Source organism: Apaloderma vittatum, unplaced genomic scaffold, assembly GCF_000703405.1.
Source record: "Apaloderma vittatum isolate BGI_N311 unplaced genomic scaffold, ASM70340v1 scaffold15922, whole genome shotgun sequence".
NCBI classification, from domain to species: Eukaryota; Metazoa; Chordata; class Aves; order Trogoniformes; family Trogonidae; genus Apaloderma; species Apaloderma vittatum.
This window is the reverse complement of record NW_009703228.1, coordinates 1-12,802: the sequence shown is the minus strand read 5'-3', so window position 1 is coordinate 12,802 and position 12,802 is coordinate 1. Positions and strand designations below refer to the sequence as shown.

Here is a 12,802-nt window from a genome sequence, read left to right as displayed (position 1 = left end):
GGTTGGATTAAGTGATCTCTAAGGTCCCTTCCGGCCTAGGCCGTTCTATGATTCTATGATCTCTGTCCCATGCTGAGTCATGGGTGTGTTGGAAGCAATGTTGGCAATTTGGGTAATAATGAAGAGCGCTCTTTGTCGTCTTAGGGGGCTGTTTAGCTCAGTGGATTGAGCGCGGTGCTGACAGCAATGACAACACCGAGGTCGCAGGTTCGATTCCTGCTCAATCCCCATGTGTTGCCTGGTCTAGTCGAGAGGTGGCATCCCTGCCCAAAACAGGGAGGTTGGACTAGATGGTCTCTAGGGTCCCTTCCAGCCTAGGCCATTCTGTGATTCTATGATTCATCTTCCTCAGATGAATCAGGACCAATCAGGGCAATCAAAGGTGAACGATGGAAAAATGTAATGATGACCAGGTGTTCGGTTTTATAGCTGAAGTATTTGAGATTTTTCTAAAGCAGCTGTTTCCAAAAGTCAGCGCCTCTTCCAGCTCATGGTGCTATTTTCCACAGCATCTACTTATGCCTGTCCATTTTCAACATCGTATATGCTGTCTTTGTGTGTATTTTTAAAATTGCCATATGCAGCAATTGTATCAGTTCTTATGAATAAGATCAGTTTGTTTTCTGTTGAATTGCAAAGTGTCTCAGTTTTCAGGAGCACATCTTCAGCAGACAGCAGGGTATGGCTATATTTTCTATTCGTTTGTGTTTCCAGGACCGTATGTTTGTTTATTGCTTGTGTATGTTTGCAGGACTGAGAGAGAGGTGAATAATACACTGTAATTGTTATTTGGTATAAAATGTGTGAAGGTAAAGAAGAAACTATTAAAAGGAGGTACTCAGGAAACAATTGGAAGTAGAAATTATTATTCGTGGTCTGGGCATAGCTCATTATTTTGCTTGTAGGGACAAAGACAAGGTGTTCTTTCATTTCATGTAACGTGCCAGGTATGATAAATTTGAGGCTGCTTCCTGGCTTCTCAAAGAATCTTTGTCTCTCCCTTTTCCTTTTTTTTTTTCAGTACTTCACCTTTCTCTGTAACCTCCTGGTTAGATGGCAAGAAACTGGATTCACTTATCTCTTTTTCCTACAGAAACTGGGGATGGGATTTTTGAGATTTTTACCTCCTTTTCTTCATCTGAGTTATTTGAGTGCAGCTTCCTTCTTTAGCTTTTCATATCTTCTTTAGGTAACTTCTGTGGAAGTTATTGTCCCTGAGATCATACTGTCCCTTAGATGGTTTGCTGCATTTTGGAGGTGCAACACCAACTCCCCACCTCCCCTAAAAGTAGAGCAATATTAGCATCCTGTAACTCAGAATGCTAATATTGCTCTAATTATTGCACCCAAAGACATCTGGAAAATTATCTTTTTGGAATAAGTTTTAGAAATTAATAGTTACATTCAGAAGGCTTCATAGTCATCTCCTCTCTGTATGGTCTGAGGGAGTAATTACTCATCACTGTATAGTATATTTTTCAGTTTGTCTTCTTAAATTCTCATTTATCAGCATGTATCATTAGCTTATTTTTTGTCATTCCAAGTCTTTTTGGTAGCAAAACCATAAATTGTTGTTGTCCAAACATGCCAGCCTCTTCCTCCGTTTGTAACTTGCTAGTTATAGAGTCAGGGAATTGTTTAGCTTGAAAAAGATATTTCAGATTGTCGTGTCCGACCATTAACCTAGCAATGCCAGGTCCACCACTAAACCAGATCCTTATGCACCACATCTACAAGACTTTTAAATACCTCCAGAGATTATGACTCCACCACTTCCCTGAGCAGCCTGTTAAAACTCTTGTGCTTGAAACCCCTTTCCTAAAGTCCAATCTAAACCTCCCCTGACACAACCTGAGCCTATTTCCTCTCGTACTTTCACTTGTTGCTTGGAAGAAGAAATTGACCCTCACCTCGCTATAACCTCCTTTCAGGTAGTTGTAGAGAGTGATAAGGTCTCCCCTCAGCCTCCTGTTCTTCAGACTACACAACCCTGGTTCCCTCAGCTGCTCCTCGTAAGACTTCTTCTCCAGACCCTTGACCAGCTTTGCTGCCCTTTTTCTGGACACACTTCAGCACCTCACAGAGTCACAGAATTGCTGAGGCTGGAAAAGACTCTGAGATCATGAAGTCCAGCCTATGACCCAACACCACCACATCGGCCAGACCACGGCACTAAGTGCCACATCCAGCCTCTCCTTGAACACCTCCAGGGACGGTGACTCCACCACTTCCCTGGGCAGTGCATCCCAGTGCCTGAGCACCCTCTCTGTGAGGAAGTGTCTCCTGAGATCCAACCTAAACCTCCCCTGATGCAGTTTCAGGCCGTGCCCTCTCATCCTGTCACCAGTTGCCTGGGAGAAGAGCCTGACTCCACCTGACTACAAATTCCCTTCAGGCAGTTACAGAGAGTGATAAGGTCCCCCCTGAGTCTCCTCTTCTCCAGGCTGAACACCTCCAGCTCCCTCAGCCTCTCCTCCTAGGGCTTTCCCTCTGGTCCCTTCCCCAGCCTCGTTGCTCTCCTCTGAACTCACTCCAGCACCTCAGTGACTATTGCAAGAAAAAGGGACACAATTGTTTTTCTGTTCCTTTTTTCTTCTTTTAATTGCCATTTCTCTTTGTTACCAGTTTCTCATATTAAATTAAATCACAATCTTCCCAAAATATTTGTGTCTTAAAAAAAAAATAGTAAAAACTTAAAACGACAAAAATCCTTATGTTAGAAAGATATGGATAACTAACCCGAATATTTTTGGCCTGAGTTCTGGACCAATGAATAATTTCCATGAGTCACTAATCTAGCACTCTGGTGATGTTATTGGAGGATATAGTGGAGAAACCACAGTGAGAGCTGTTAAAGCTATTGGGAATTTTTCTCACTGTATTTCCCTGTAAGTGAAATAAAACCCTTCATTTCTTACTCGTCCCCTCTCCTCAAATAGGATACCACCATTCCTAAAAAACTCAGTGAGGTTGCTGTGGGTCTCTGTGTGTGTTTTTCATCATGGATGCTTTTACAACTTAATTCTACGTCTTGTTCTTGAATTCTACCATAAAGCTTCTCTAATCTAGATGTTTCTTGTGACCACTTGAAACTCAGCCAGGTAAAGTGATCCAAACCTTTTCCTTCTGCAGGCTCCCTAAATAGCGTGCCACTTCCCATCATCATAAATTAATTGGTAACCTTCAGCACCCCAAGTTATGCCCTCGTGAAATTTTATTTTTCCTCAACTTCCATGAACTTCTCTTCTCTTGTATTCCTCTTAATCTTTAAAGCTTTTTACTGTTGTCATAGAAGTTGATAATAGTTAGGTTGATAGTTTAATGATGCATCTGCTTCTGATTGCATTTTTTTATTCACTGGTTCTTTTCTTTTACATAGATAATGCTCAAGGAACAAGCAAAATTGCCTCTGCTAGTTCAGTCTTTCTGTAGCAGAAACACTGTTAACAGAACACCGTTTTGGCCTGTGGTTAGAGCTCCTCTGGGATAGTAGTTGTTTTGTTATTCCTATTTAAAGTGTGTGGAAACCAGAATTGAGGCCTAGCAGATTTTAGGCACTTATGCCAAAAGGTTCAACATAGAACAATCTGCCACAGAGCAGTAAAAGGTATTACAGGACACTAGATTCCTGCAAAATCTGTTAGCCTTGTGGAAAAAAGATGTCTTTTTATTGCAAAATTTGACTTATTTGTAAATCAAGTAATAAATTCTCTTGTCATTTTTTAAATACTCATTTCTTTTGGATGACTTAAAAACATTGAAAGAGGAAGGGAAAGTATAGGGTTCATAACATTTTATTTGGAAACAGAGGTAAAAATTCTTCCAGCCCTAAACTATTATATTTCCTGCGGTCTGTAAAAATACGCTTTCACAGCTTTGCATAGATTGAGCTTGTGGAACTGTGGTATCTCACACCATGCTGGTGTACTCTGCCTGACCTTTGGTGGGGCTTTTTTTTGTGTTTGTTTTTTTTTGTTTGTTTATGCCAATCATTTACTGGTATGTATGAAATCTAGTAATAAATACCAATGTCAACAGAGCTTGAAGTCAAATTAAGACAGTTCTAGTAAATTACTGTAACTACTATCACAACATGAAAATTGAAGAAGAGGAAGGTAAAGTGGCCTCCAATGGAAGAAATGTCAAATGGCTTGACAATGCCAATATATCACTGTTTAATTTTTTACCATGATGGGAATTCAAAAGTAGAAAGAAATACATATTTAATCACATTAAACATAAAAGTTTATATTTGTATGATTTGCAGAAAGCAAACCAAACTGACCACATCTAGTTTTAGTATTGTTCAGGTAATTGTATAGTAGTGGTTACTAGACATCAGAATAACCTGTCTTTCAGGAAACATCTACAGCTTACGCCTCAGGCAAAATTAAATTAAAATGAGATTTCTTTAATACCTTTATTTGAATTATCCTCTTAACTTTTTAAATACTTTTAATTAAATTTTAATATGCCATATTTATGAATACAGCACTGTAGGTTTATTTTTATATTAGACGAATTTACACTATGTTAGACTAATTGGTCTGAATTTCATTACTGTCTTATTTCGTTGATAATTTCATATTTTATGAAAAATGTCCAGTTTTATTACATTTATAATAGCTCTTTATATTTAACATAATTTGTATGTTTGCTTCGGAGCAAATTCAGTGATTATGATTTTAAATTAGCTTGCTTTTGAACTGCACGTGTCAGTATTGGTTTGTCTTCTTTTTACGGGGAAGGAGGGCAGGGCCCATCAACACATGAGGACTTTGTCACACAGAACATTGTGTTGGGCTTACAACCTCTGATGGCGTTTTGAAACTTAGTTTGTTTTTACCCCCCCCCCTCTACTTTTTCTGGGCTCCTTGCCAGTAGTGTAGCGTGGAAGGAAGAGTAGCCCTGCAGTGCATCCTGTGGGTTCTGTTTGTCTTTACCCTTGCACCTTGCAGAAATATTTTCCTCTGCGGACCAGCTGCCACTGAAAGTGTAGGGCTACGCACAGCATCTGCCTGAAGACTTTGACCTCCTGGGCTTCAAGAAGGCAAAAGCCAGACCCTCACTGATTCACTTCCAGTCCATGTCGCTGTCTCTTTCTTTCACTGGAAAGTACGTGGGTTTGTGAAACTTCCCCTCCCGCCAACATTCCCTTTTTACCTTCTGATTTCTTTCTTAGGCAGTTGAATGTTGGAGGAGGTTGGCATTTCTACAAATTGATTTGGAAAGATGCTGCGTGATCTGAAAATTTAAACCAGTATCTTGTGTCTTCTGGAGAGTTAAAATATTTTGAAGCTTGAATATGTGCTTTTTACTTCTTTGCAGATTCAGTCTTGCGTATGGAATTGTTGAAGATTTGGGATCAATCAAGAAACATTTTTGCATGCAAAAAAGGATCCTTTTGGTTTATCTGTTTTAAAATTATCAAGTGGGGTACTTGATAACTCATCTACAAGATTTCTTCATTGACGTCTGAAGAACAAAGTGCTTTTCAACCTGTACTTCTGTAGCACTATGACTAACTGTAAAGGCAGACCTACCATCTCCAAAACAAATAGCAAAGCTCATGACAGAGAAGGTTTTGTTAACTGGACCATAAATCTTAATACAATTCAGTCTGATAAATTTTTGAGACTGCTTTTGAGTATGGTTCCTGTTGTTTACCAAATAAACCAGGATGAAAGACACAAAAAAGTGAACAGTGTCTTGCAAGATGCATTACGACCAGCAGGACACAATTTTAATGTTAGGTCTGAGCAACACACAGAGTACCATCACTTCTCAGAACCAAGTTTTCATGGTAGTAGTGGACACAGCCCATCCAGCTGTAGCCCTAAATATGATGATTTTGCCAGTTATAGTTACTGTGATGGAATGGACACTTCAGAAACAGATGCCATGTTGCAGGAAGACAACCTGTCTAGTGACAGTAATGAAGATGTCATTGTGGAAGGAAGTAGAAAACAACCCAAAGAATCTAGTAGTATTATGGCATTACAGATACTTGTACCTTTTTTGCTAGCAGGATTTGGAACAGTTTCTGCTGGCATGGTGTTGGATATTGTACAGGTTGGTATTTGCTTTGGAAGATATTTTATTTTAAAAGGTAGTCTGTGAGGTTTATAGTTGTAGTGTGTGATGTTGTAGATGTTTATGTTATGGAGGAGTAATTAGGTCTCTTTATGATTCTGCTGATATGAACTCCTTTTCCCCAAACCTCGTATTAAAAAGTTGCAGTGTTTCATTTGGAACGTTTCACATCTTGGTAAGTGTTTAGCCACAGTGAGCTGTTGAATAAAACCGTTACCTTCTGCTTTAATTAAGGATAGAAATATAGTCATGGTTCAAAATTCTGCTGACACTAGTACGTGTATACATAGCCAAGTGGGAGTTGCAATTAACCATGATGCTGCAATACATATGAGTTTAAAAAGAATAGAAGATTGTATTGCATTATCTCATTTCTTTGTGTGTTTCAAGTCCATGCAGTCTTTGAAATGATGTGTAGATTTGGTCCATGATGATGCATATGGTGTAAGAAAATGTGCATTACATTCATATGTTACATGAAATATATATGAAGTGATTTAGAGGGTTTTTTTGAATATTCAGGTGTGTGTAACTGACTTGTTCACGTAATATTAGATACACTGAATGCTTGGAAACATCAGAGGCATGAACAGGGCTGTAAAGTCTCGCCCACCTTGAAATATAGTTACAGTAGATCCAGGAAAGTCAGCTTATCTTGGTTTGTGGTAGCAGATATAACTAATGATAGTTATTCAGGGCTAAGATAAAATACAACTTTCAGTTACAAGACTGAAGTTTAATAATATTTTTTAAACCTGTTTTGGAGTATTATATCTCTAAGACTGTACTGATATGGAACATTTTGAGATGGATTTCTAGTTTAACACAGTTGTAGATATCAGCAGTATTTCAGTGGAGTTAAAAATAACAGTTGCCTATGAAATAGTTCTTTGTGCAGTGATATTTGAAGAAAATTCTGGAGACAAGAACAATTAAAGGTTTATTGGACTAGCTTATTTTCTCGCCTTCTTGGCATTTTGAAGGCTCTGTTTACTTTTATTTTCTACCTAATTTGATTTTTTTAAAAAAAATTCTTATAAATGCCAACACATGGATTATCTCTTTCTGTATGAATAGATTAACAAAGAAATATTTAAAAAAAATGAAATAACCACAATATTTAAACAGAAAGACAGTAAAATAATGTTTGGGTTTTGTGGTGTTTTTTTTTTTTCATTCAGCTTCAGCATTTTCTTTAGCTACACCTAAAGAGTTTACAAAGTTAAAGAGAGGTAAGGGGTGACTATCTTTGTCACTTAAAATCTTGAGAGAGTAAAGGAAGCTTGGACTTCAGTCAATTGCAATGGAAAGACACTTTTATATATCAAGAAAAAGGGAAACAAAATTCAACATGCAAACTTTAATGCCTCCTTTCATTGTTCTACACCAATCTTGTGCTTAGTTCATTCCCATCTTACCAATTTAATCTTTGTACTGATTCTTTTTTTGTACTCTGTTAATATATGATCTGCTGCATGATACAGCATAATGATCAGCCAAAAGAGGTGGTTGTGCCTCCTGCCCCTGCTGGCTTCCAACCAAATGTTTCACCTTGGCTTCCTTTAAGGAAATGTATTTGTATAGCTGGTTTTTGAGCTGACCTAAGATATATCTTGATTTTTTCCTTCTGCATTACTTTTAGTCTTTATTGCTTTCCCAGTTCAGCTCACCATGAATAATACTTATGTAAACCCACATATAGATAATTCTCGGATCTTGTTTACATTTGAGAATTAAATTTATTTAATTAAAATAATAATTTAAATGATTGCAAATCCCTGAAGACAAAGCCAATTTACAGTTTTCTTAGTTTAGTTAAAGATGGTAAACGATTGCAAATTAAGTAGATGGATTGACAGACATACAAAGTAGCACAGCATCTGGGTGCTGAGAAACCAGCGCACAGAAATTATGGGGAAGTTTGCATTATAAAATCTACGTTTTGGAAAACTGTACCATTCTAAATTTCTCACTTAGAAGTTAAAGATAAGATTTTTCACTTACAGGCTCTGTTCATCTGACAACTAATTCCTTGGTGTTTTTTTGTGAGGTTTTTACACAGCTGAGTGAGAAAAGAGGAAAGAGTTTTAAATTAAGAGCAGAATTCAAGAGTAGTCATAGTACTTGGCATAATTTTAAAGTCATTGAAAAAAAGACTTTAGATTAATGACATCTTTTTTTCAGGTGGGTTTGTTTTAAAGCCAAGTTTTGTATCTCTTACTTTTGATATTTTTGTCTTTGAAGCAGTAGTATGCACTCATAAATCTGTTTTATCTAGACAGATAACAGTTCTGGCTTTAGACTTTTAGGTCTAATATAAAAAGATTGATTTTTTTTAGAGGCGTAAGTTATGAATTACAGATTTTTTTTTTGAATACTTTGTGGATGGTCTAAAGAGAATTTTGCAATTGAATGTTTCCTGCTGTATCCTTTATATAGCACTGGGATGTGTTCAAGAATGTTACTGAAGTTTTTATCTTGGTTCCTGCACTTCTTGGTCTCAAAGGAAATTTGGAAATGACCTTGGCATCCCGACTTTCAACTGCTGTAAGTAACTTTTTCTCTCCCTTTGCTCTTTAGACATATGTTGTAAATATTCCAAAAGGAAAACAGATCTTTGGAACACAAGTGGTTTATGTGTATTGGGTAATCTGGCTGTTTAATCTGTTATTAATTGGCAGAGTTAAAAACTTCTAATCTCCTCTTCTAATCTCCACCCATCAAAATTTTACTTCTTCAGTCTCTTCTGAGTCGTCATTCATAACAGCTGAAGTAAAGTTTTGACATTTACATGGGTGTTCCGTAAAGTTATCATCTCTTTGGCCTTGAGGGGGTTTAAATAGGCTGCAAAACGTGTACGTTTTGAACACATTTTTCTAAAGACCGATTGCGTGGCACCAAAATAAAATACTGCTAACATTGCTATTCCAGACCTTTGTTGATGACATGGTAAGAAACTCTTTTGTAGCTTTCTGGCTAAATAATTTTATTCCTTTTTTATTGTGTTTTTTTTTTTTTCTTTCTGGGAATCTGCTTATTTTTTGTGCATGTCAGCACTGTAACACAGCATAACTAGTTTTTTTCTGTTGTCTTCTTTCTTGCATATTTGTCATAGTTCTTTTTCTCCGTCTCAGGGGATGTTCCATCACTTCATTTTTTTAGCCTGAGCAAGCCAGATTACCTTACCATATTTTTAACTTTTTTTTTTTTTGTATGTGTGAATAACTATAGCAAACAGAATGTTTTAATAATGTGGCTGAACTATTTCTGGTACCTGAACTGGATATCTCCTTAAGCCATTGCCTAATACAGTGTTTCTTCTTTGTAAGGTAATTTTTCCATTCTCCAGCAAGGCCCCCACCCTCTGCCTGTTCCTGCTTGAATGAATCTTTTGTAGAAAATGTTTGGTCAAAGGTGTTTATAACTCCAGATGAGACCTTATTATGGCTTTGTAGAGTAGCACCTTCCTATTTCTCTTGAAAGCTGCTCCTGAAAATTTCTAGCTTTATATTTATTTATTTGCATAGCAGTGTCAGTTTTAGATCACATGGTCACTTTGTGATCAATGACTAGTATTTCTCCTTCTGTGTTATTTCCAGCTGTCACTCCCATCTTCTGGCAGAAATATTCTTAGTCCCTAACTGCACAACTTTGCATTTCTACTGTTCAATTTCACCTGATTTTGTTGCTATCATCCTCAAGGTCAATCAGTGTTTGTGTGATATTACAATGCTTTGTATTGACAGGATCTTCCAGTCTTCTGTCATTAATAAATGCCATTTCCACATTATATTGAGTTATTGCCCAAACACACACTGTGATGGATGTAGCCTTAGCAGCCCTATGAAAGTTTGATTGTGTCATGCCCATTATAGAAATTGATTACTTTTGCCCCGTATCCATTCTTTCATACGTAAGAACTGACATGTTTTGTTTTATCTTTGTCAATGGCAACCTTAGCTATTCAGTCTTGTTTTCTGTTTAATTCTCTTACTTTTCTGAGTATTCTTACTGTTTCTTAATGGTATTTTGCGTTTAAACCTTACTGCCTTTACTGTCAGGCATGATTACTTTTGTCTTTTACCTTACTGTTTTTTTGGTGTTGACCTGTTGCTTTATTTGTTCCTGATTGCTACAGTTCATGGCCTGAGGATCGAAAGTGATTGCATTGCATAGTGAAAAATACACCAAGTCCAAAATCTACCAGTGCCTTAGTGAAGGTTTAAAAAAAGATCAGAATCAACATCACCACTTCTGCTTCAATTAATGGGATCTCTAATTCTTTGTCTCCGTTGAGCTTATGACCTTTTCCAGATCATGGCTCCAGAACTTCTCTGGGCCAATCAGTGGCTGATTTCCCTATCCTCATTAGTGCCATCTCATTTGTGAACCTCGCAGCTCTCAGGAGACGTTTGGAAAAAGGTCACGCAGACCGGTTTTCTGCCCTGGGAAACCTGACCTTGGTTCTTGTTACCTATCAACTGTTACCAAACATCAAGGGGCTGATTCCCCTCCCAGACACACAGATAAAGGATAATGGAGTTTCCACAACACTGGCTGCATCTTCAGTGTTTAACTAAAGTTGGCATCATGAGGCTTAGGCCACTCCTCTCAGCCCCAAATGGCATTCTTACAGAGTATCTGTAGTGATTTGACCCTGACTGGTGACCACATGCCCACCACAGCCGCTCTATCACTCCTCCTTCTCAGCTAGATGAGAGAGAAAATAGGGTGAAGGGCCCCAGATTTGAGATAAGGACAGGGAGATCACGTGCATCCACCGTCCCAGGCAAAATAGACTTGATTTTGGGGAAGCTAGTTAAATTTACTCATCGCTGGTTTTGATTGTTAAATAATGAGAATTAAAAGCAGATCTTAAAACAACACCTCCCCCCAACCCCTTCCTTCTTCCTGGGTTTAACATCAATCCCAGTTACTCACCTCCTCCCCTCGAGCAGTGCAGGGGGTTAGGGAATGGGGGTCACGGGTCAGTTCATCCAATGATGTAATTTCAACTGCTCCTTCTTCCTCTTGGGGAGGACGCCTCACTCTTCCCGTGGGCCATTGTGGGGCCATTGTGGAGTACCTCTCAGAGGAGATGATCTTCACACACTTTCTCCAATGTGAGTCCTCTCACAAGAGACAGTTCTTGGCAAACTTCCCCAATGTGAGTCTCACCATGGGGTGCAGTCTTTCAAGGGGAAGCTGTTCCAATGTGAGTCCCCCGCGGTGTCACAGAAGTCCTGTCAGCAAACCTGTTTCTGTGTGGGCTTCTCTCTCTCCACAGGTTACAGGCTCTGTTAGCAACCTGCTCCAGCGCGGCTTTCTCTCGTGTCTTTTTTTCATGCTCAACATCAGCTGCAATGTGGACAAGTCTGTGAGGTGGTGGATAGCCAGCCACATCCCCCTCTAGTGCTACTTCAAAGGTTAAAAAATACACAAGAATTCTGTAATGTTTCTCATTCTTACTTAAAAAAACTGTGTAAACCTCTTACAAGTAACTTCTTACAGGTGGCAGTTTGGGCTTACTTGACACATGTAAATTTGAACTCCAGGACAGTGGCATTGATTGCTCTGCTTCCCCCAGGCTTTAAAAACAGGTGCAATGTCATATTGGATCATTGCTTACTGGAGAGTTTAATAAACAAGCTTACTACTAGACCTGAAATTTACATGCCAGTTCTCTCAGACAGCTGTGAAAGAGGTTATTCTGACCTTTGCATTCTTCACATTGATTTCATTGACCCTTGCTTCTCTTAACCATCCAATCTTTGGTCCTGTCATCCTCAACCTAGGTGAAAACAGGAGTGTGTTAGTTCAGAGCATGTCTAAACTGTTATTTGGAGGCAGTTGTATGATTAATCTTCTCTTCTCTAACCTAAATTTGCACTAGCTGGCTCCCTACCAGATACTGTCTTTGCAGTAAATGCAGGACTGCGCCCCTGTGAATAGCTTTGCCTTTTGAGGAGGAAATTTCTAACACAGTTCAGCATTGGAGCTAATTCATATCCTTCTTGCTCAGTTAGCTTGTACTTGCATCTGAATTTGTAGACAAGTCTATGCTCTTGGGGCTGTAAACTAATTATCTTTACTTCACTGTAATCATGTGGTCAGCCAAAAAGTAGTGGCTTAGCAAATTTCTGTTAGACATAATACACCTGGCTTCAAGCGTTGTCTGCTCACCTTCATTCATCTTGTTGCCCAAATTTATACTTTAGCTGCTTCTTACTGGTGAGGCCACACCCTCAGTATTGTGTTCAATTTTGGGTGCTGCAGTATAAGAAGGACATTGAAGTGCTGGAGTGGGTTCAGAGAAGGGCAATGAAACTGGTGAGGGTCTCAAGAACAAGCCTTATGAAGACTTGCTGAGAGAACTGGGTTGTTTAGTCTGAAGAATCACAGAATCACAGAATTGTTGAGGCTGGAAAGACCTCTTGAGATCAAGTCCAGCCTATGACTCAACAGCATTGCAACGGGTAGCCCACGGCACTAAGTGCCACATCCAGCGTCTCCTTGAACACCTCCAGGGACGGTGACTCCACCACTTCCCTGGCCAGTGCATCCCAATGCCTGATTGCCCTCTCCATGAGGAACTGTTTCCTGAGATCCAACCTAAACCTCCTCTGATGCAGTTTCAGGCCGTGCCCTCTCATCCTGTCACTTTTTGCCTGGGAGACCAGCCCAGCCCCCACCTGACTACACCCTCCCT

The 12,802-nt window shown here is 39.0% G+C and overlaps 1 protein-coding gene across 1 annotated transcript; it reads left to right on the top strand.

Moving 5' to 3' along the window:
* Window positions 1-5,374: 5,374 nt before the first annotated feature.
* Window positions 5,375-8,640, top strand: SLC41A2 (solute carrier family 41 (magnesium transporter), member 2; the record flags this gene model as incomplete). Its single annotated transcript, XM_009864564.1, has 2 exons — window positions 5,375-6,072; window positions 8,533-8,640. Coding segments are annotated over exons 1-2 (663 nt in total), but the record flags the coding sequence as incomplete, so codon positions are not given.
* Between the last annotated feature and the right edge of the window lie 4,162 nt (window positions 8,641-12,802).